Source organism: Daktulosphaira vitifoliae, unplaced genomic scaffold (assembly GCF_025091365.1).
Source record: "Daktulosphaira vitifoliae isolate Bord-2020 unplaced genomic scaffold, ASM2509136v1 Scaffold_5, whole genome shotgun sequence".
NCBI lineage: Eukaryota > Metazoa > Arthropoda > Insecta > Hemiptera > Phylloxeridae > Daktulosphaira > Daktulosphaira vitifoliae.
In genome coordinates, this window is record NW_026099576.1 from 1400573 (window position 1) to 1426755 (window position 26183).

The 26183-nt window shown below is 25.4% G+C and overlaps 1 protein-coding gene across 8 annotated transcripts in view; it reads left to right on the forward strand.

Annotated features, from left to right (window-relative positions):
- The first annotated feature begins 8689 nt into the window (after nucleotides 1-8689).
- Nucleotides 8690-26183, forward strand: part of LOC126908333 (dystrobrevin beta-like) — a 33682-nt gene continuing 16188 nt past the window's right edge. For 3 of the 8 annotated variants that reach the window (XM_050690301.1, XM_050690300.1, XM_050690299.1), the window contains exons 1-9: nucleotides 8690-9057; nucleotides 9943-10082; nucleotides 11093-11306; nucleotides 12144-12283; nucleotides 14856-15007; nucleotides 18532-18640; nucleotides 21717-21892; nucleotides 21948-22078; nucleotides 22144-22236. In XM_050690301.1, coding sequence (XP_050546258.1) covers nucleotides 9944-10082; nucleotides 11093-11306; nucleotides 12144-12283; nucleotides 14856-15007; nucleotides 18532-18640; nucleotides 21717-21892; nucleotides 21948-22078; nucleotides 22144-22236 — 1154 coding nt within the window. In that variant the 5' untranslated portion in view covers nucleotides 8690-9057; nucleotide 9943. The other 5 variants (XM_050690305.1, XM_050690304.1, XM_050690307.1 and 2 more) reach the window with 5 other exon arrangements.

Genomic DNA, 26183 nt, shown 5'->3' on the forward strand with positions numbered 1-26183 from the left:
GTTGCGGATTTATTAAAGAATCCGTTAATAATTTAATATTTCTTTGTTCTTGGAACAATGGTTAAGCTAGAGCTGAGCTAATTTTGGTACATGTAGTTAAAACAGAATGGCGATAGAGGTCTAATAATTCAAACACATGATTTTGTTATTAATATAAATATATTATTATTTTTTAGTTATAGAATAAAAAATATAATAAAAAAAACGGTAGCCAAGTGGGATCGCGGCACAGTATGGACGTGGCATAGTTGAGACAAGTATAGATGATATCTGACAGTGTTTAAAATCACTATCATAAAAAACGCTTCGATGCAAATTTGTAGATAGTGTTTAATTAAAAAAAAAAATTGTCAAAAAAGTAGGTCAAATGAGAGCTGAGTAAACAAATTATAGCTACAAGAAAAAAAACCACATAGTAAAATAATATTAATATGAATTTCTTCTCACGAGAGGAGACTACAGTAACGGAATCCTTGATATTTATTGAAGTTATTGAATTTAAATGAGATAAAAATCAAATGAGTTAAACCTTTTTTTTTAACTCAAAAAGAATTAAAAAACCTAGCACAGTAGGTACATGGCATAGTTCGGTCCAGTATATTATATAAATCTACTTGACATAGTATAAAAAGTTCAACATATTTCAATTTTTTTGTATCTTTGAAGTTTTTCGGAAAGTATAACACTTTTATATATATCTTAAATTAAAGCTAATAAACTAAATGATATTTATATTCTTCTTTCATTCGACATCCTTTTTTTTTAAATCGGACTATTTTCCTAATATACAGGGGGGGTTCAAAAAAAATTAACTTTTTCAATTTAATTTTTGAAAGTGTTCCGGAAATACTGACACTTTTATATATATCTTAAATTAAAGCTAATGTAATATACTGTATTATGGAAAAAAAAAATTTCGGACTTAATTTTGTCTTCATGGTGAAAATAGTAACTGGTTTCAAAAATATGCTATTTTTGTGATAAAATTCTTGGTTTTGTATTTTATTTTATTATAAGGAGATTACACTGATTTTCATAAATATTATATAAATCTACTTGACATAGTATAAAAAGTTAAACATATTTCAATTTTTGTATGTTTGAAGTTGAGAAAAATAACTTAAATTTGAACTAGCTAAATTTCCATTTTCATTAAGTGACGAATGCGACGTACGGTTTCTGAAACGGTAACACTTGGGTTTTTCACGCTAAGGGCAAGAGGTTCGAATCCGCCTGTAGCAATTAATATTTTGCATTTTATTTGAGTTTTCAAATCATTTGATTTTTATCTCATTTAGATTTAATAACTTCAATAAATATCAAGGATCCCATCACTTCAGACATAAAAAAAAAAAACGGTAGCACAGTGTGGACGAGGCATAGATGGAACAAGTATAGATGATATCTGACAGTGATTAAAATCACTATCATAAGAAACGCTTCGATGCAAATCTGTAGATATTGTTTAATTCTAAGAAATTGGTGGATAATTACAAAAGCAACATCAACTCTTATTTCTTTAATTATATCCTGATCAGTAGTTCTTTGATTTTAAAATATAATATATGAATAAATACTAATTATAGTTTTTAAATTCAGTATGAAATTATGAGGCCAGCTATGATGTATGGTTCATAGTGTTGGGCGGTTGATAAGAAAGTAGAGCAGAGAATAAGTGTAGCAGAGATGAGAATGCTTAGTTGGATGAGTGAACTGACTAGAGAAGATAGGATAAGCAACGAGCATATAAGAGGAAGTATAAGTGTTGCGTCAATCGTGGATAAGATAACAGAAAATAGACTTAGATTATTTAGTCATGTTATGAGGAGAGAAGAATTGGAAGCTGTAAGAACAGTTATAGAAATGAATTTTGAAGGAAGAAGAGGTAGAGGAAGACCAAAAAAAGAGATTGAGGGATGTTATTGAATGCGACATGAGGACAGCTGTTGTGAGCGTAGAAGATGTGGGAGATCGTGTCAAGTGGAAGCTTAGGATAAGGTTGGCCGACCCCAAATAGTTGGGATTAAGGCAAAGAAAAAGAAAAAGATTACCAGAAATTCCGGTGGTAATTGACATTATATGATTGTTGTTTGGGAATGTACAATTTAGCGTTTAGTTGGGCTTAAACAATATAGTGTCAAATCAATTACCTACTCTATCGGTTGTATATTAATATACACTACACTTAAATGATACTATAAATAAAAAAACTCACACATACACACATATGCATTTATAACATTGTGTCTACTGTATAACATGATAAAAAGTAACCGTAAAATGAAAAAAATGGAATATAAATTTTAGTACTCATATAAAATGTAATGTAACTCGAAAAATATTTGTTTAAATGAAATATAAAATAATTTTGTTTATAATTGTCTTTTAAACAACTTATGTATGAAACTTCTTTTTGTAAGTTAAATATTTGTTGAAAAAATTAAAAAAGCTCATATTTTTGAACTTTTCCGAGGCTGTAAAAAAAAAGCTAAATTTCAATCAATGAGGACTATTAGTATGCCATTATACATATTTTAATTCAACTATTAATAAAACAAAATTTGGTTGGGAATTTTTTAACTAATTTTTCCTTTGTTGACTGGCCTAGATGTCAATTTTAAACTTGTTATTGAGCTAAAAGTTATGGTAATATATTCAATTATTTTTACTATAAACTTTCATAAATCTTTATCAAAAATTTTTCATCAACTTTAAAGAACCAAAAAAATAGGTTAAAAATGAAAATTTGGACTGATTATTTTTAACATATTAAAAATCAAATCAGTAATAATTTGAAAACAAATTTTTTTTTCTTTTAATTATTATTTTATATATAATTAGTAATAATATAAAAAATTAGGAGTGATAGAAAAAGTCTACTTGCAGATTTGAAAACAACGCGAAAATTTAATTTAGAAAAGTATATTTTTGCTTCTGATGAAAGTTCCTTGTATTCCAGTGCATTTATTTATAGTAACAAACAGTTTTTATTAAAATTATTGTATCAAGCCCTTTAAATTTTCATACACGTAAAAGTAAAGCAAAATATAACTTCTTTATTATTTTTATAATTTCTCCGTTTAAATTACAATATTAAATATCAATTTCATACTAAATTTAATAATTATAATTAGTATATATTCATATATTANACTTTAACTAAAAAAAAAAAAGTTATTATTTTGAATCCCTCTTGTGGGCAGGTAAAGGGTTAGATTTATAAAAAAAAACCAAATGATAGATAAAGACATGCATCTAAATAAAAAAAAATTATACTGATTTGGTCACTTTTGATAAAGTTATAACTGTTAGCAAATTTATAAGTTTTATACACTGTACTACAAGGAACTTTCATCAGAAACAAAAATATACTATTCTAAATCAACTTTTCGCGATGTTTTCCAATGTGCAATTAGACTTTTTCTATAACTTCTAAGTTTTAATATTATTAAAAAATAGTTTTTACATATAAAAAAAAATNTTAGACTTTTTCTATCTCTTCTATGTTTTAATATTATTAAAAAATAATATTTACATATAAAAAAAAATAATTAAGAACAAAAAAAATTGTTTTAAATTAATACTGATTTTCATTATTAATATGTTAAAAATAAGCAAAATGACATATTTAACCTATTTTTTTAATCGTTTAAATTTGATTTTCGTAAATGTTTATAATGAAAAAAAAAATTTATTTTACCATAACTTTTAGCTCAATTGGCAAGTTTTATGAGATTTTAAAAAAATTATGAGAATTAAAAAAATTGTATCGTTAAGATTGATATGCAGTCAAAAAGATTTATAATTACTATTTATTGTAAATTTATCAGAAAAGCTCAATATTTTTTTGCATTTTTATCGTAATAGATAACTTAAATAGAAGTAATAGTAATAATTTCCTAGGAACTTTTGTTGTTTGTTGAAAAGATTCTATAATTGAAATATTGAGAACTNATTTGGTGTTTGAAAAGATTCTGCAATTGAAATATTCAGAACTTAATTAATTTTAATGATTTACTTTAACTAAATGAACCAATCAAAACAAAGTTGTTAAAAAGATTTACTCAATTGAGCGTATAATAAAATTTGATTATAATTGTAAAAATTCACTGTAAATTCAGGAGAAACTAACAATCATTTTTTTACCAAAAAATTTGTAATATTATAGTCTAGTAGTAGTACACACAAATACAGTAAAAAATTGATTAAATTACAAAGTAAAATGATTTAATTTTGTAGTTGAAACCTATCATATCAAACTTCATTCGTTAATAAATATTTTGAAAACATTAGAAATTAATGATTTTAATTGTCTTTATGGAGACGATGTAATAACTAACTGTTTAATTGATAAANTATTAGAAATGAATGATTTTAATTGTCTGTATGGAGAACATGGAATAACTAACTGTTTAATTGATAAATTAGAATTTTTTTCAATTTTTGATGGTAATATCTTCAACTAGATACGAATTGTAGTCATTTGACGTATCGTTGAAAAAAGTAGGTCAAGTTAGAGCAGAGAAAATAAATGATAGTCACAAAAAAATATCTTCTCAGCTTTTTATCGAAGTTAAAACTTAAAATATAGTAAAATAATTTTAATATGAATAAGAAATTTCTTTTCGTGAGTGGCGACTACTGTGATCTACAGTAATGCTTGATCTTTATTGAATCTAAATGAGATAAAAATCAAAGCAGTTGAAAATTTATTCTAACTTAAAAAGAATTAAGTAAAAATGCAAAAAATTCATTGCAATACGCGGGATGGGTTTTAGAACCTCGTACCCCAAGCTTGTAAAACACAAGTTTTACCAACTCGACAACCGAACGTTGGTACCGTCGGTTAAAAAATAAGCTATTTAAGCTAATTCAAATTTCAAAGTTAATTTTCTCGACTTCAAAAAACAAAAAAATTTAAATAAGTTTAACTTTCTATGCTACATCAAATTTTTATTTATATAGTATTTATAAAAATCTGTACTCCCCTTGTCAGGTATTTTCATATAAAATAAAATACAAAACCCAGAATTTTAACACAAAAATAGCATATTTTTGAATACGGTAGTCAATTTTACCATCAAGACAAATCCAAAAGTCAAATTTTTTTTTTCAAATGAAAGTACATTACATTAGCTTCAATTTAAGGTATATATAAAAGTGTCAGTCTTTCCGGAACATTTTCAAAAGTTAAGTCGAAAAAGTTAATTTTTTGTAAAAAAGTTACCATTTTGAAACCCTTCCTGTTGGCTGTCAAATGTTCACAAAAATATATAAAATGATAGGTAAATAGCTATCATAGGTATATTTACAAAAAAAATTATATTGATTCATTCATTTTTAAAAAAGATTTGGCAATTTTAAGTAAAAAAAAAAAAAACCCAGCACAGGAATCGCGGCACAGTGGTGTCGTGGTATAGTTGGATCAAGTATAATGATATCTGACAGTGTTTAAAATCACTATAAAAAAAAACGCTTCGATACAAATCTTTAGATAGTGTTTAATTTTAAAAAATTGGTATATTATTCTAAAAGCTACATGATCTCCTAGTTCCTTATTAATATCCTGATTAAGATAAAGTATGTCGAATGAAAGATGTATAAAAATACTACTTATTATGAAAAAATTGTATGGATCCATACATTTTTCAAAAAGTTATAGCATTTTAAAGTTAAAAATGTAAAATACAAAATCTAAAATTTTCACACAAAAATAGCATTTGGTAGCCATTTTCACTGTGAAGATAAGATAAAGACCGAAATTTTTTTTTTGCATGATAAAGTATGTTACATTAGCTTTAATTTAATATATATATAAAAGTGTCATACCTTCCGGAACATTTTCAAAAATCAAGTTTAAAAAATTAATTTTTAGTGAAAAAGTTGTCATTTTAAATCCCTTCCTGTGGGCAGGTTAAGGGTCAAATTTACAAAAAAGGTATACCAAATGTTAGGTAAAGACATCAAGCATCTATAAAAAAAAAATATATTGATATGTGAATTTTTGAAAAAGTTATGGCAGTTTTTAGTAAAAAAAATTGAATAAATTTCGAAAATTAGCGATTTTTAAATTTGTATTTTTTTTTTTTTTTAGGTTTCCCATTTACGGGAAACGAGGTAACATTTTTAATTTTTGAGGGTAATTTCTTCGACTAGATACGATTTGTGATCTTTTGACGTATCATTGAAAGAAATCGGTTCGGTGAGAGCTGAGAAAAAGTGGTAACAGACACAAAAAAAAAACACATCATAGTATAACCAATACCTTCTCAGCTTCGCATCGAAGCTAAAAATAAACAGTTACTTTTTGTCACGTTTCAATATGATTCATGTCATCTTTTCTCTTGAGATTTGTGGTATTTTCATTTTAGCCAAATATAATTTCTAATTGTATGCAAGGTAAAAAACCCATCACGGGGGGGTCTCAGCACAGTGGTGACGTGGCTTAGTTGGATCAAGTATAATGATATCTGACAGTGATTAAAATCTATTCAATAAGTTATAGTATAATAAAGTAAAAAATGTAAAATATGAAATCGAGAATTTTCACACGAAAATAGCATTCGGTTGCCATTTTCACCACGAAGACCAGAGGTCAAATTTTTTTTTCCATAATGAAGAACATTACATTAGCTTTAATTTAATATATATATAAAAGTGTCAGACCTTCCAGAACATTTTCAAAAGTTAAGTTGAAAAAGTTAATTTTTTGTGAAAAAGTTGTCATTTTAAATCCCTTCCTGTGGGCAGACAAAGGGTTAAATTTACAAAAAAAATGTACCAAATGATAGGTAAATATCAAGCATCTATAAAAAAAAAATATATTGATATGTGAATTTTTGAAAAAGTTACGGCAGTTTTTAGTAAAAAAAATTGAAAAAATTTCGAAAATAAGCGATTTTTAAATTTGTATTTTTTTTTGAGGTTTCCCCCATTTCCGGTGAACGAGATAAATTTTTTTAATTTATGAGGGTAATGTCTTCGTCTAGATACGATTTGTGATCTTTTGACATATCGTTGAAAGAAATCGGTTCCGCGAGAGCTGAGAAAAAGTGGTAACAGACACACAAAAAAAAAAAACATCATAGTAAAACCAATACCTTTTCAGCTTCGCATCGAAGCTAATAGTAATTCTGAAAGTTGTGATAGTTATTTTACATCAAAATCGGTCAGCGAAAGCTGAGAATGAGCGTATACAGACGCAAAAAAAAACATATATAAAATTAATACCTTCTCAGCTACGCATCGAAGCTAAAATTAAATTAAATGTAATAATTAATTACATTGTAAAATTTTATGCAATTACGGCTTTGTATAACAATACAATTAATTTCCAATAGAATATAAATAATTAACTGATAATGGTTCTTTTAAAGTGAAAATAGTTATATTAAACACTAGTGATGGGCATAATCGAGATATATAATTGAGATATTTCGATTATTGAAATCATATCTATTATATAATCGAGTGATTATTTCTAATGATTTCTCGTTTATTATAAAAACAATGATTTCTTGATCTTTAAATGTATATAATCGAATAAAAGTTATTTCGAATGATGTCCATGAAACGATGAAACGAGAGAATACTATTTTTAAGTTTTTATTTAGCATAAATTATAGTCGAATTATTATTAAATTGTTGACTTCGAGTCTTCTTATTTTCAACTCGTTCAATCGCTACTCATGGGAACACCTTATCTGTCACATTTTTGGGAAGTATGTGACGATTAGAACAAAGTTTTGTCCTGAACTGATTAAACTACTGAGTTCTGATTCTCTCACTAGTTGTGAATTTATGAAAAATCAATTAGGTGTGGAATCAGGTGTTTTAATTATGATGGTCAAGCCGGCTATTGCTACCTTATCTTATGTTTTTATTTTTAAATTTGTTATCGGTTTTTTTAAAATATAGGTAATAATTATTAAATAATAAAATAACAAATTGTCTTTTATTTAAAGCACTTATTAATAATGCATTATTAATATATTATTGTTATTATTATTCCTAAATTATAGTTTAATATAATAATTATAAATAAACACCAACAAATAAAAAAAGCAAAATTAAATTAATAATTATTTACTATAGGTATATTTATTCATATTTCGAATAATTTTTCGATTCTCTCGATAAATAATAATAGTTGATTATTCTTATCATACGAGCAGACGATTTTAGCTTCGAGTGATTTTTCGAGAGATTCACTCGATTATGAAAATGTCTCGATTACTAATCATTCGATTATCGAAATCATTCGATTATGCCCATCACTATTAAACACTACCGGCGACATATAGCCTGTTTCTATCAATAACGGCTCAGCTGGCCCAGCGTTGAAAACATTGAAGATGACAAACTTGTCTATACAACCATGTTTCAGGTTAAATAATAAACAATAGAAAGTAAAGTCTTTATTAACTATAATATTTAATTATTATGGTATAATAAACGTGCCATAGAATAATATTATTGCATATGGTACAATTGGTGTAAAAATATGTTTAGCAACGCTATGCATCATTGTTGTTTTAATTTGAGAATGGACCATATGATAGACACTGATAAGCTTCTTATCATACATTAACACTGAAATTATATAAAATGTATTTTTCTGTGTAATTGCTTTAGATTTAATTATCATCATTATATTTTAATAAGTACTAATGGTTTTTTAAATTATACATGACTTTATATAATTTTATATTGATTAAATATAATTAACTTTTCTACACATAAGATAAAAATTTTAACTCATTCATTACTTTGCTAGATTTTTTAACTTATTTTTTCAATACTAAAAATTGACTACATACTAAGTACATTTATTATTTATGTTGACTAGAAAACATTGCAAATGATTTTCATAGTGCTTGATTTTAATTATTTTCATAATATTATAAATTTATTATTTAATTTAAATTAAGCATTATTGTTGAATTGTTTTTGTATAATTATATATGACCAATTTTGACGAACAATACATTATTTAACTAACCTTCCCGCAAATCTATTTTTTACAGTGACTGTCTAAAGTTGTACTTAGCTAATTAAGTAAGAATTTTGTTTCTTGATTTAAAATATCTAATCTATATTAAATTTAGGGGTGGTGTTCTTAAAGTTCTAATTGGAGGTAAGGAGAGATGTATAAGAAACTTTTTTATTATTCCTTCTTAAATATATTTTTGCAATATATTTATTCTTATCATAGAGAATTTCAAGAGAATGCATATGATTCTATTAAATAAGTTTTAAATGAGAATTTAACAGTTTCAGTAAACCAAATAATTTTATAAATATGAAAGAAATTCTTATTTATTTTATATAACTGTCTGTAAGCCATGCCTACTACTGTAGTTACAACTTTGTGTTTTAGCCTTTGTCAGTTAAAGAATCGATCCCTCCAAAAATGTTGAAAATTAAATGTATTCTTTTATAAAATTGTTTTTAGGGATGAAACAAATTTAGCATCCCCAAAAGTTTCATCCTAGTTGTACCTATGATTTCTAGAAGAATACTCATAATATATAAGAATGTAATGAATATTCATGTATATTTGCTACATTCTATTATGAATATTATTTTAGATAATTACTTTTATTGAATTTTAATTAAATAAAATAACAATATTTTTAATTTTGCTACTTACTCCCCTAAAACATAACAAAGGATATATTGATCTAACTCTACTTCAATTGTCTTTTAACATGTTTTAACTACATCATATCGGTCTCAAATTTTGCACAGTAAGCATTAAAACAATTTTAGAGGGAAAATGTTGCATAATTAAAAAAATTATTATATAAAGATAGCCCTAATAATCATTAACACCTTTTAATTAGTAGTGTAGTCTAATTTTATATAAGAAAGATATGCAACTACTTACCAATAAATTAATTTAATAAATTTACTAAATGTAGAACTTTGAATTATTTTTAGGATGTCAAATAAGAAAGAAATATTTTCTGATAGTTATTTGCATTTGTTACAAGAAATGAAGTCTGAGAATTATGATTTAATTCGTTTTGCTTCTTATAGAACTGCTTGTAAACTTCGATATATTCAAAAAAAGTTATTCTGTAAGTTTTTAATATATCTATAGTTTTTATAAAATATTTCTTCTCTACACTCATTCTTTGCTCTACTTTTTTGTCAACTGCTCAACACTTAACCATACATTATAGCTGGTCTCACTACAGCCTTATAGAATTTACCTTTCAGCCTCATTGGAATTCTTTTATCGCATAACACACCAGACGCTTCTCTCCACTTTAACCATCCGTACTTAATCCTGTGTCTTAAATACCCCTTCTCTTTTGCACAACTGATCCTTAATACTTAATACTTTCCACCTCTCCTATCACGTCCTTGTCTATTGTCACTGAACTCCTCATTTCACCTACCTCGTGTTCTCTTTTGTCAAACTCATACTCAATATACTCTGTCTTACTCCTACTTATTATACCCTATTATTCAAGAGCTGATCTCCACCTTTAGCCTTTGATTAATTGCCTCTCTATTTTCTCCTATTAACACTATATTGTCTCCTAACAACATGTACCTTGTACTTCTCTAATAATTTTGTCCATCACTATTGAAAATAAGTAAGGGTTTAAAATAGAACCTTGGTGCACTCCTACTTTTACCCTAAAACCTTCTGTTACTCCTACGCTTTTTACCCTGGTACAAGTGCCATCCTACATATCTTCTATTATATTAATGTACCTTTTCGGGATATTAATAAATATTAAAGTAGTAGTAAGAAGGAAAATTAAAAAAACTAATGTAAATAATTGGTCAATGCACTTTAAGACAATTATAACAATATTAGTAGAAATAAGTCTTATATATTCAGTAATGTAAAGTTACTATTAAAAGACCAAACTTTTGGTATGTAATAAATTTAAAACTTTATTAAAATAAAAGGTTTTTAAAATTTAATTTTAACACTTAAAATAAAAAAATGTACTAATTCTGCATTGAATATACACGACACCAATTAAAAAATAATTTTGATTTATAAAATATATATATTTTTTCAATATTAAAAAATAATTAAATTATGATCATATTTTTTTACATTATTTAGTGCATATTTTGGATATTTGGAATATTATTGAAGCTTTTCGAGAAAATGGATTAAATATATTAGAATCACATGTTGAAGTTGATATATACAAATTGGAAAACGTAATATCTAGTCTATATTTTAATCTTAATAAACGATTACCAAGTGAACAATTAGTAGATGCTGATCAACTGACAATAATGCTACTTAACTGGATCATATCAGTTTATTCGCTGTTAGTAGTTCAGTTTAATTTATTTGTAGACACAGAATTATTAAAATTATTTATTTAATGGTGATATTTTATCTATGCTCTTGATTAAACAGTTTTATAGTTAATAAAAGTTTAAGAATGTGTTTTAATTTTAATGTAAAGTTAAAAAATTACAATTTGCATTTTAAAGGAAACATTACTATAAACATAAAAAAAATGTCCTATTGATTAGGGGAATTGAGAAAATGTTGTAAATATAAATAAACTGTAACAATTAGTCTTATTTAATCTATCATTGCTAATAGAATATTTAGTTATAAATTAAAAATATTTTATTCTAAATCTATATACTAGGAAAAAAATGAAATATTTTGTAATTACACATTTGTTTGTTATGCAGCTTATTTTATACAATTTTATAGCAATTTGGTATTAAACTTATAATACACAGTGATATAATTTATTTTTATGATATTTATAATTTATTGCAAAGATACTTTTGCAGATAAATTTGTATAAATTTATAGATATATTTGGCAGTTTTGGTAAAATGATATTTTACAATTTAAATTATATAAAAATAATTTTTTTCTGACTTAGTATCTATTTGAGTTTTAAAATTGATTTTTCTTATTCCTAAGAAACAAAACTAAATTCTAAAAATAAATTTTTATTCTAGATTAAGATCACCAAATTTACATTTCAGTAAAGTTTTATTCAAAATGAAGTTGAGGTCATAAGATCAAATTTTTTTTTTATCAGTCTAATATATCTTCCAAATTATAAACATGCTCTAGTTCTTTTACTTTTAAAATCATTTTCAGAAATAAATAATATGCTAATTCTGTCTCCATATAGGTTCTATCAAGCCTTGTATATTAATAAAAATTATATTTATTTGTACCATAGAAACAAAACAATAGGAAGAATTAGAGTGTTATCTATTAAAATATCATTAGCTATAATGTGTTCAGGAAAACTTATGGACAAGTATCGATGTAAGTAATATTAATATTAAAACAATAATAAACTATGGTGATTATTAATTAGTATATTGGGGGGATGTGGAGTGAATATTGTCAATTTTACCAACAAAATGATAGCAAAAAAAGTTATGAAGACTCTAAAAACTGCAAAAATTTTGATTGATCCTAAAATAAAAACTAATCTTAATATTTCAATAATTTGGAGAGTATCATTCCCGTATAAATTTAATAATTAAAACAAGCATTATTTTTACTTTAGAAAGTAAATAGTAAACATTGATTTCAGGGACATCTAAAGACTTTTAATTTTAGTAAATTCTCAATTTTTTCTCTTGAAAAAATGACATTTTGGTGTTATGAATTTTATGAATTAGAGTGAGAAGAATAATTAATTATCTTATTTAATATATAATGATTTAATTATAAAAATAACTGGTAATAACAACTTTAAGGCCAGTATTTCGAAACTTATTGATATTTTTAAATGTAAATATTTTTTATGTTTATCTTTTATATTTTATATGGATTGTAATGTAATTTTTTGAAATGAAACATTTCAAAAAATTAAATTCCTAATTAATTTGTTATTTATTATAATCTAATTAAGAAAATAACTGGTCAATATCAACTTTTGAACTAGTATTTTTAAACAAATTTTTTTTTTTGTAGGCACAGTGGTGGAAAGAAACTGGGTAAAATTCATAATTAACACAGAAATAGAATTTAAAATTAAACTAAATTACAATCAATAATTATTTGATAAATAAAATAATAATCTTTATTTCTATCTATGTTCAAAATCAAGATTGCACAACCAATCAACTGCCTCTTTATCTACCCTGTGCTTATATTATCTTTATATTTTATTTGTGGAAATTTCTCTACAATATCTTATAGTCTGGATTTACACTAATGTGAGTTTTCATTTTCCACATATGTAGTTGGTAATTACTTCTGTCCTGCATTGTTTGTATTCTATTTAAAGAAGTACTTATAGTTCCAGGATAATCAAAGACACGATTCTTTGTATAGGGTCACTTATAAGATTTTTATTATTAATATTCTTTTCTGTCCAACTATTTTTCCACATATCCTCCCCTTATCAGTAAAATTTTCTGTTATCATTAGATGTCTCGATTTTAATCTTATATTTTGTACATTATTAATGTTTTTATAATCCAGGGTGTTCTCTGTGTTGTTCATTATCTGTAATATTTTAGCAATTATTACATGTCTATGAATTATAGATGGTATATTTGGAACTGGTAGCCACTGTAACTTAATTGATGTCTATGTTTAAAAAATGGCAACAGGCAAAAAAAAAAACACATCAGTGTAAAATTAATACTTTCTCAGCTTCGCATTGAATCTAAAAATGACTAGTATTATATTTTGATTTATTTTTATGACTCTATAATATTAAACTCATTAATTAGTAATATTATATTGAATCACTAATTTTAGTTTTCAAGTATATTTCATTTTTTACAGTTTGACCCATTCATCTTGAACATTTTTTGATAGCCAGATAAGTTCAAAAGTTTTACAAAATGTTTTTATGCCAATATTTACATAAGTATAAATATATATCCAGGGTCTGATGAAGTTACTAATTGTCAACTTGCAGTATTTATTCATGCGTTGTATTGCAAGAAAATATATATTACAATAATGACGCAAGTTCAGAGCTTTCAAAGGTGTCTTCTGAAGTCAAAATATATGACTTATATTTTTTGTCATAGTTTCACACATCTCCTGAATTCTTTCCTTTGACCAGCTCATCCTTAAATTCAATCAAAGTTATTTTAATTTGTGTATAGACTACTATAAATTTAGATTTGCATTTATGAAAGAATAAATTGACATTTCACAAAATATATATAACTTCCGAGTAAACATTTGTAGAGTCCTTGTAGACATTTGTAATATGTGTACTATAAAACATGTAACACACATCTAAATTTAGTCTATATGAGATATCTAGAAACATCTTTAGTGTATATGTTTAGTAGACACTACTAGTTTGTACCTTTTAGACATCTATTTGATGCCTATTATTGGTGTTAGAGGTCACTAGAGTAAATTTATTTTAATTGATATTAAAATATCAATACTAGATGATATTAACTAATATATTAATATAAATATATTATATTATGAACATGTTAAATCAATAGCAACTATATACAATTGAATATTTATTGAAAAATTAGTTAACTAATACTAAGATCAATACTTTTATCAATTTTTATTAATTATTTATCATCACTTAATGTTTTGAAAAAACATATTTATATTCTATAATTACATTTTTTATTTAATTCAGAGAATTAATTAACACTATTTACTTTATAGAATGGTTAATTTTAATTGTTCGTAACTGAATTCTTATTCTATCAAGTTCTTGATAAATATAAGACTCGAAATAAGTCATTGGGATAAATTAAAAATATTTAAATGATATATAATAAATGTACATCTAATACATTATGTATGTGTCCATAGTTTTGCAATGATAAATTTGTTCAACTATTCCTAAACAAATATGATATTAAAAATTAATTTTTTTTTATTAATTTTGTAGATATTTTTTCACAAATTTGTGATCAGAATGGACATTTGATTGCCTGGAAATTTCGAGAATTTTTAATTGAAGTCTTAGCATTACCAGCTGTTGTTTTTGAATCGCCTTCTTTTCAATACACTGAAAAATTGCCTTCAGAAATTTTTGTTATGGTAAATAATTGTGCTAAATTAAAAAATAATTTCAGATAAAAAAATGGTATTTTATTTTATGTAATTATTCTTAATAAATATATAGTACTATAGATCATTGTTTCTCAACCTGGGTATCGTTATCTAGTTATTTAGGGTCACTATCATATGATTTAAATCATTATAAAAAATTACGAATTACAAATAATTAAATCAATAAATATTACAATACTAAATAATACGAGAATAATATATCATTATATAACATTTTATGTTATTGTGTATAAGAAGTTTAAATATAAATTAAAACGGAAAAACAACTATTAACAACAGGTCTTTTGTTAGGCCGTTTACTATCGATAAATATAATAATAGGTTGATGAAATGATAATTTCTTTGACTTCGTCAGTCATATCGATTTCTGTTCATTGTTTACATCCCCATTGTAAAGTTTGCAGTTTAAATTTGAAAACTTACTGTACTTCTACTGACATTTTCAATACTATCTAATTTTATTTCCAAAAAATTAATTAACAATTTTCTAATTGTAACGGTATCTGCACTGACGAAGCTGCAGCTATGGCCGGGAAATTCAATGGTCTTGTCACTCGTGTTCAAACAATTTCTCATAAAAACATTATATCAACTCACTGTTTCGTTCATCGTGAACAACTGGCTGCTAAAAATATAAACAAAAACCTATTTGATGTCCTAAATATATCTACAAAAATTGTAAATTTTATTCGAGCTAGTGCCGTAAACACTCACATTTTCAAAATAATGTGTGAAGAGATGGGTTGTCAAGAGGAAAAGTTTTGGCCCAGTTGTTTGAACTGAAAACTGAAGTAGAAATATTTTTGAGAGACAAAAAATCACCACTTAGTGTTTATTTCGAAAAAAAATGTATGGTTAACAAAACTTGCATATCTTTCCGATATATTTTCAATTCTAAATGATATAAATTTAAGTATGCAAGGACCACAAACTAATCTTTTTATATCGTACAATAAAATTGAAGCATTTCTTTAAAAAATTGTATTATGGACAAATCAAGTTAATAACGAGATATTTGATATGTTTCCGAATTTTTTTAATATGACCCAGGAAAATATATTCACAAAAAATGAAATTAATGAAATGTGTATAATAATTAAAGAACACTTATGCAAATTAAAAGAGAAATTTTCCAAATATTTCGACACCACTAAAGACATCCCTAAAAATTATAATTGGGTAATAAATCCGTTCGTACAATCAGATTAAAATATATTTTTATTTACAAATAAAGAGAAACTGATTGAATTGAGTTCAGATATGGGATTACGCGAGAATTTTTAAAGTTACAATAAAGTAGGAAAATTTTGGATATTCGTTCAAAATGAATATCTTAGTTTGACTGAAAAAGCATTTTAAGTACTCATTCCATTTTCAACTACATATTTGTGCAAATATGGATTTTTTACATTGACAGCAGAAAAAAATAAAACTAGAAACCGACTGGACATTTCAGCAACCATGAGAATTAGCTTAACAAACTCTATAAAGCCAAGAATTGACGACATAATTTCAAACGAACAGCAACAACCAAGCCATTAAGATCCTTGGTATATTAACTATATTATAATAAAAATAATTTTAATAATATATGTATTTTATATTTATTATTTATATTTTATAGTACTTCTGCTATTTATGCGAGTGTATAAAAAAAATATAAAAAGGGCTCGTTCAAAAAGGGGGGTCGCTACAGTAAATAGGTTGAGAAACACTGCTATAGATACAATTCACATCTAATGTAAATTTATCAGTGCTTTATGTTGACAAATCATCAGTAAGCAAATTTTTTTCTCAATAAAAATAGCCAGTTATTAGTACAACCCAGTAGGTTATTTGAAATTTTGATCAGCTATGGCTAAAGAAAGGTTTTGTTTGACAAAGAAATTTTATGCATTTTTTTACAATTAGAAGGGATTACAACCTCCTATAACTCCTTGTTGTGAAATTATAACTAGTTATAAGATGATATAAGTATTTTTTTGATAAATACACTATGATCAATATATATCGGGAATGAGTCAATAAAACAAAATTGTGTTAATTTTCTTCCAAATTTATTTTATCTCCTTTAAAATAGCTCTTCCATTTGAAGCGATACAAAGATGCCAGCACTTAACCCAGTCATCCATACAGCGCTGGAAGGCCTGAGCCGGAATGGCCTTGAGTTCCTTCTTCGTATTCTCTTTGATCGTATCCAGCGACTCAAAATGACGCCCACGAAGCGGCAATTTCAGTCGGGAGAACAAAAAAATGTCACACGGTGCTTGTTGAAGTTGTTCAACATCGTGTTTCATCAAATAGTCTTGCACTAGCTTGACTTTGTGAACTGGCGCGTTGTCGTGGTGTAAAATCCAATTGTTGGCCGCCCACAAATCCGGCCGTTTACGACGCACTGCATTCCTCAAACGCTTCATAACGCCGATGTAATATTCCTTATTAATGGTTTGGCCGTGTGACAAGTATTCGAAGTGCACTACACCACGGTAATCAAAGAATACAGTGAGCATAACCTATATTTTTGAGCGACTTTGGCGTGCTTTTTTTGGATTTGCTCACGGGGAGCACGCCATTCGGATGATTACTGGCTAGTTAGCACGTCATACTCGTAGACCCATGTCTCGTCGCCAGTTATGATATGTAGGATCGTTAGATGACTCCCAAATCATTTCTTCGACCACACCCTTTCGATGCTCTTTTTGGAGTAAATTCCACTCCTTTAGCACCAACCGTGCTGCAACTAGTCACATGCCCATAATATCGGAAATTATCTGCTGTGCCGTCTTGTAAGAGATTTTTACTTCATCAGCAACGTCTCTTATACTCAAATGAAGATTTTCTAAAACTAATTTCTTCACCAATGCGACGTTTTCTTCGGTATTTGATGTTGATGGACGCCCCGCATGCAACAAATCCTCACACACCTCATGGCCATTTTTGAACTCTTTATACCATTCGTATGTTCTGATTTTCGATATAATAGAGTCCCCATATGTTTTCTTCAACATTTCCAATGCATCTTTGCATGTAATATCGTTGGAAACACAAAATTTCAAACAGATTCTTTGCTCAACTGATTTTTCCATTGTAAAATGCGATGAAATAAAAAAAGTTATCTATTGTTTACAGCTGTCAAACACATAATAATGATGTGATAACGCTCAAAATTGTCAGAGACGTCAAATAAGGATGTACCAATTTGAGAAAAAAAAATTACCGGATATGACAACCGCGCGCTGTTTAAATGAGTCATTCCCGGTACTTATTAATCATAGTGTATGTTTCAATTAGTTGCTAAGAAAAAGTAAAAAATAAAAATAATTAAGAGACAATCTAAATTCACAGGGGATTTTGTTATTAGCTTAAGAAATGCACTGATGCTGAAATTAAATTTCCATGTATAATGCATACATGGAATTATACATACATTATAAATATTAAACTCTTTCTCTCTCTCATAAAAAGTGTCGACGCGTCTTTTTTTTTTTTAGAATAACAATGTTACTGTTAATGACTTTATGAACATAATGATGTCAGATCCTGGACCAGCTTGTCTTGTTTGGTTACCTTTGTTACATAGGTTGGCGAATATTGAAAATGGTAAAAATTTTATTGATGAATTAAAAGTAAAATAATTATATTTATTTTGTTTACCAAAACTTCTTCAGTTTATCAAACAATACTAGCCAATTATTAGTAATGTTTGTTAATAACTTTCTAATATTAATTATTGTAATAAATTACACTATGGATTCTTATGTAACCATGTGTTGAAAAAATTAAATTTTTCTTTTAATTTGACTTGTATTAATCATATTATTATATGATCAGAAATGAGCTCAAAACAGTTATTTTAACAATTCTTACAACCAAAATAGCTACAAACTATGATAGAAATAATTATCACAGTTATTTTACAATCAATACTATCAAAAATCTTATACTAAAATACTCAAGTATATAAATTACAAATAAATAAGTTATCATCAAAATCGAAAATTTTTATTGAGTTACCTAGAACTTACATTCTATTGATCGTAGCCAAAAACTATAATTTTGCTAGTAGATTTCACAATAAAATGTTAAATACACAAATAGCTATTTATTTGAAGAATGTATAATGTATTTGGCTAAGTAATTCAGGGTGTTCAATTAACAAATTCAGTAACTTGAAAAGCCAAGATCATGATTTAATTTTCAGTTGAGTTAATACTAAAATAATTCATTAGTTTTTCAAGAGATAAACCAATTTTGCTTATTTATTTACATGAATTCACAATAACCTATTTTGAACACATTAAATTTTATGTATTAATCTTCCAAACAAATGAACCGTATTCTAGTATAAACGTTTTATATTAAAATATAATATTTTTAAACGATCAGGATTCTTAAATTTCGAACAATTGAACCATATCAATCCAAATATTTGAAAAGCTTTGAAACACATATTATTTGTGTTGATTAATAGCTTGAACTATAAATATATCTAAGTCTATTTTGTGTTATTAGCGTTGATACTGAACTATTAATTTTATTATGAAAATTTATCTTTGATTATGCCTTATAAATGATATTTGATAACATTTTTCTTGAACAACATTTAATCTGTTTAATGAGTACCAGGTGTAAAAGTTATTTAAATCAACTTTTATACTAGTGCATCTTCAACTGAATAAATGGACTTATAAAGTTTTCAATAATCTGCTAACAATAAAAAGTTACTATGTTTTAAAATATTTTAATGTCATCCATAAAGAGTAAAAATATAAGTGCCCTCCTTGAGGTACAGTTGATGTAACTTTTATGTCTAATGAGATTAGATTACATAGTTATATTAGTTATGTTCTACCATTTAAGTATGATTTAATCCAAATTAACATTTATTCAACAATAATGTTACATAAATGTAATAAAATGTAAAATTATGAATATAATTTTACATTTTTTTTATGTCTCTGAAAAATTTACATAATCAGTGTTTTTAAAATACTATATCTCAACTTCAAATCGTTTATTTGCAAAAATAGCTACTCTGCCATCTCTCATACACACACTAGTTTTATCGCTCCGATCTAGACGAAACACATTAAAGTTATCAAAGCCAAGTTTGGCATCCAGTATGTTTAGACTTTACCAGTTTTCAACTAACACAAAATAATCAAAATTGAATAAAGGAATATTATATGATAAAATATTTAACTTTGTACAAAGACCTACCTTTTGATAATTCCCTTTAAAAACTTTATTGCAGTTATTATTAATTTATTTATAATTATAACATATATAACACTGACTATCATTTAAGAGTGTATGACTTATTAGTTTTTTGAATATTTTGGTATATCATTGATGTATTTTACGACTGAATTGAATCACTATCAACACATTTTCCCAAGAAAATGTCTCATAATACTGTCATTTGAGTTTGTTGGTATTGAGTTAGAATAGAATTCACCCAGACATCTTTCCACTTATTAAATGATCGTAATTTGAACTTAAATTTTAGTAATGTTATAGATTGAGTCTGTAGTATCAAATTCTATTAATAATAGTCAACTACCTTGTTGAGCATTACATTATAATATTAAAATTCAGTGGTAGATCAGTCAACAATTTATTAACAACTATTAAAGAAAAATTTATACTCTAGTTAGATAATTCTTTAATATTGAACGTGATTACATTTTATTTTTGCTTTTGACCAAACTTTTCTGTGCTTCACTTTATTAAATACATCATCAAACAATATTGGGTTACTCATATTAGTTTTAAGCCTTATTACCTTTAATGAATAGCAGGAATTTTTTATGAATATATTATTTAAAGAATGAATGCATATACTTCATTTATTTTGTTGATTATTAGTATTAATTAATAAAAATATAAATATAATAATATAATAAAATATAGTAGATAATATGCATTTATAAATTTTGTTAAGTTATTCTGATCACACTATCACCCAGGAAAAAGTTTTTATTAATTGACTTAAAAAATTAGTTTTATGTTGTTACTGAGGCTATGATTTAGAGCAGTGGTCGGCAACCGGCGGCCCGCGGGCCGTATCCGGCCCGCGTGGCTATTGAATACGGCCCGCTTTAAATTCTAAATCGATTAATTTAATTGAATATCATTTTGTATAAATATAATTGAACGTTGCGTTTTTGGTACGGGTATTTTATATAAGTCATATTATTATTTTAAGTTTTAGATAGTATTTTTTTGCATAATAAATAATGTAATTATAAATTTTTTTTTTTTATCTGGCCCGCGAATTCTTTTTAATTTGTAAATGTGGCCCGAGAATTAAAAAAGGTTGCCGACCACTGATCTAGAGGAATTAAGGGGGTCATTAGCCCTAAAACAGAAAATATTTCTATATTAATGCATAATTCTATGATAAAGTTGCACAAACTTGAGACTCTTTAAAGTGGCTTAAATAAAATTTATTAATGCATATAATCCTGGGCCTTAATTATTAATAGTAAAATTTTTTATAATTCAAGTTATTTAAAAACAACCAAGACTTTTAAAAAGTGAAAAAAGAATTAGCTTATTAATCTGTTTTAACAGTGCACTTTTATAATTGTTATTATTGCAAATTATGTCGTAAATTTGAATAGTTTAACTTAATTATTAGTTAGTTATTTTAATTTCATTATCTTATGTTTAGTTGTACATCCAATTTCATGCAATGCTTGTCAATGTAATAATTTCATTGGATTTCGTTATCGTTGTCAAAAATGTCATAATTTTCAAATGTGTCAAGAATGTTTTTGGAAAGGAAATGTTGGATCAAGTCATTCAATTGAACATGATGTTAAAGAATATACAAGTTATGTTAGTCGAGTTAAGTATATTTAATGTTCAATTGATAAATAAACATAAACTTCTTTTAATATAGAAATCTCCAAGTAAGCACATTGGGCATTCAATAAGAAAATCCATTCATTGTGTACCAGAAAAAGAAAAAGCAAATATTATTCCTCAATTTCCAAATGAACCCGAAAAAACTATAAATTTATCACATATTATGTACAGTATTTTTTTCTTTTGATAAAAAAAAATTATTTAATTGATTATTTAACTTTTTATTTTAGACCTCCATCTCCTTTACTTAATCATTATGGATTTTCAGAGGTGTCTTTAAATAGTCAATTTAATACACTAGACAGCAAAAATAGCTCTGCAAGGTTTGTGATTAATAAGCAATGTTTTTATGATAAATCGATAGTAATAAGACTTACAAATGTTAGATTGAATTATTTAGAAAATCATTAAAAAATTAATTTTAAGTAGGAAATTCTAAGGTAATTTAAGAAATGATCAGTTACAGTTATTTATTTTAATAGTTCGCCAAATTTTAGTACAAACAGACACAGTTGATTGTTTAGTTTCTGCTCTCACCTTTATTCCAACTATTATGGGTCGCGTAACCTCATCCTAAACTTCCTCTTGATATGATCTCCTACATCAGCTATATACACACTATTAATCGTCATATCACCTTCAATTGCATCCAATTATCTCTTTTTCCATCTTCCTCTTCTTCTATTATTGTTTATTTCTATAACTGTTTTTGCTGCTCTCGATTTTTGTTTCCTCATAACATGATCACACTATCTGAAACTAAGTTATTAGAGAACTTAATGTACAATAAATTTGCTAGAAACATCTACCTCTATAATCTTTAGTAATTCATTAATTTTTAAAAAGTTATCAAAGTTGAAGGAATAGGCTTGTAAAATTTGATATTGAATATTAACGGATACCAATTAGCGGAATCAACAAAATCATTGACACATAAATTCACTTTTAATATCTTTGTCATCTTTTGCAATAGGAATATCATCATAAGATGGTTCAAGAAGTTCAATTTTGTCTTTTTTTTTGGGCAGTGTAATATTTACGAAAGGCATAATCAAGCTATCAGATTCTTTTAGTTCAAAAAAACCCAAAACAGAGGGGACGTAGCATAGTTGGGTCCAGTATAGATGATATCTGACAGTGATTAAAATCATTATCATAAAAAACGCTTCAATGTAAATCTGTAGATAGTGTTTAATTTTAAAAAGTTTAATGGATTATTCCAAAAGCTATATGATCTATTTTCTTATTTATATTCTAATTACAAGGTTTATGATTTATAAGTGTAATATGAATAAATAAATATATATATATATATATATATATTAATTATACATAATTATGAATAGTACTTATCTTCAAAAAAATATAATGATCCATACATTTTTTAAAAAGTTATAGCGTTAAAAAGTTTAAATACAAAAAAGAATTTTTTTACAAAAATCGTATTTTTTTTTTATAAAACTTTGATGTTTGTTTTCTTCATAAAAACAAAATAAAGTCCGAAATTTTTTTTTCATATTAAAATATATTACATAAACTTTAGTTTAAGATATATATAAAAGTGTCAGTATTTCCGGAACACTTTCAAAAATTAAGTATGAAAAAGTTCTACTATATGCATTTTTAAGTTTTGAACCCCCTGCATAAAGAGAAATGGTCTGATTTAAAAAAAAAGTATTTCACATAAAATAAGTATATTAATAGTAGTTATTATAAACAAATTATAATGACCATACATTTTTCAAAAAGTTATAGCAATAAAAAGTTAAAAATATAAAAAAGAAAATGTCAAAAATTAGCAATTTTTCATTTTGTAATTTTTTTACAAATTTTTTTAACACATTATAGTAAAATTATTACTTTAATACTTATTATCTGAACATTTAAAGTATTTTTTTCATATTTTCCAGATCAATTATTCTACTGCAAAAATAAAATAAAATGCTATCATTACTATTTAAAATGTCACCCATTGCCCAAGTTGTACAATATCTAAAACATGATAGAAGTCCATAAGTATAATTATATCGACTTATTACTATTAATCGTCTAAACTATTAACCAGTCTATTAATTATTGATATTATGTTTGTGAAATGGTGAAAATGACTACTGTATTCAAAAATATGCTATTTTTGGATTATAATTTTCGGTTTTGTATTTTATTTTATTTTAAAATACCTTACAAGGTAAAAAATTACAAGAAAAAATGTTTAACTCATTTAATTTTTATCTAATTTAGATTCAATAATTTCTTTGAAATTTATTAATTTTTTTACTCTATTTGTGTGTGGTACTACCACAAAATTTCTAAAAAAAAGATTTTTAGTTTTACTTAAATTTAACAATGAATTTTTACAATTATAATCAAATTTTATAATACAATCAATTAAGTAGATCTTTTTAACAATTTTTTTTTTATTAGTTTTTTTAGTTAAAGTAAATCATTAAAATTAATTAAGTTCTGAATATTTCAATTGCAGAATCTTTTCAAACACCAAATGTTACTTGGAAATTATTACTATTACTTCTATTTAAGTTATCTATTACGATAAAAATGCAAAAAAATATTGAGATTTTCTGATAAATTTACAATAAATAGTAATTATAAATCTTTCTGACTGCATATCAATCTTAACGATACAATTTTTTTAATTATCATAATTTTTTTAAAATCTCATAAAACATGCCAATTGAGCTAATAGTTATGGTAAAATAAATTATTTTTTTCATTATAAACATTTACGAAAATCAACTTTAAACGATTAAAAAAATAGGTTAAATATGTCATTTTGCTTATTTTTAACATATTAATAATCAAAATCAGTATTAATTCAGTTATGTATATATTTCAATTGTAGAATATTTTTAATCGCCAAAAATTACTTAAAAATGATTACTATGATTTTTATTTAAGTGATCTACTATGATAAAAATGCTAAAATAAATATTGAGTTTTTCTGATAAATTTACTATAAATAGCAATTATAAAATTTCCTGACTGTATAATAATTTACCAAACCATTTTTTGATTCTCATAAAATTTTCTGTTTATTGATGTCAATTTCAAACTTGCCAATTGGGCTAAAAGTTATAGTAATAAATTCAACTTTTTTTATTATAAACTTTCAAAAAATCAACTTTAAAGGATCAATAAAATAGATTAAAAATGATTTTTTTTTCATTATTTTTAAAATATTAAAAATCAAAATCAATAATATTTAAAAAACAAATTTTTTTGTTTTTAATTATTTTAGCTTCGATGCGAAGCTGAGAAGGTATTATTTATTACTATGATGTGTTTTTTTTTTGTGTCTGTTACCACTTTTTCTCAGCTCTCACCGAACGGATTTCTTTCAACGATATGTCAAAAGATTACAAATCGTATCTAGTCGAAGTCATTACCCTCAAAAATTGAAAAAATTTCCCTCGTTCCCCGTAAATGGGGGAAATCTCCAAAAAAATTACAAATTTAAAAATCGATAATTTTCGAAATTTTTTCAATTTTTTCAATTTTTTTACTAAAAACTGTCGTAACTTTTTCAAAAATGAACATATCAATATAATTTTTTTTTTATAGATGCTTGATGTCATTACCTATCATTTGGTATATTTAACCCTTTATCTGCCCTCAGGGGGGGATTTAAAATGACAACTTTTTTACAAAAAATTAACTGTTTCAACTTAACTTTTGAAAATGTTCCGGAAGGTCTGACACTTTTATATATATCTTAAATTAATGCTAATGTAATATACTTTAATTAAAAAAAAAAAATTTGACCTCTGGACTTGTCTTCATGGTGAAAATGGCTATCGAATGCTATTTTCGTGTGAAAATTCTCGATTTTATGTTTTTTAATAAACCCTTTTTCGTTGGACATACTTTATCTTAATCGAGATATTAATAAGGAACCAGCAGATCATGTAGCTTTTGGAATAAAACATCAATTTTTTTAAAATTTAACACTATCTAAAGATTTGTATCGAAGCGTTTTTTTTGATAGTGATTTTAATCACTGTCAGATATCATTATACTTGATCCAACTATATCACGACACCACTGTGCCGCGACCCCCCTGTGCTGGGTTTTTAATATTTTTTTCTTAATTCTTTTTCAGTTAGCAAAATATGTTCAACTCATATGATTTTTATCTCATTTAGTTTGAATAACTTTTAAATAACTTTAATTTTTATACATGTTTGTCATAGAAGTAACAAAATATACTACTTATATAGTATTTCATATTTTATTATTTCTCCGTAAAAATTAC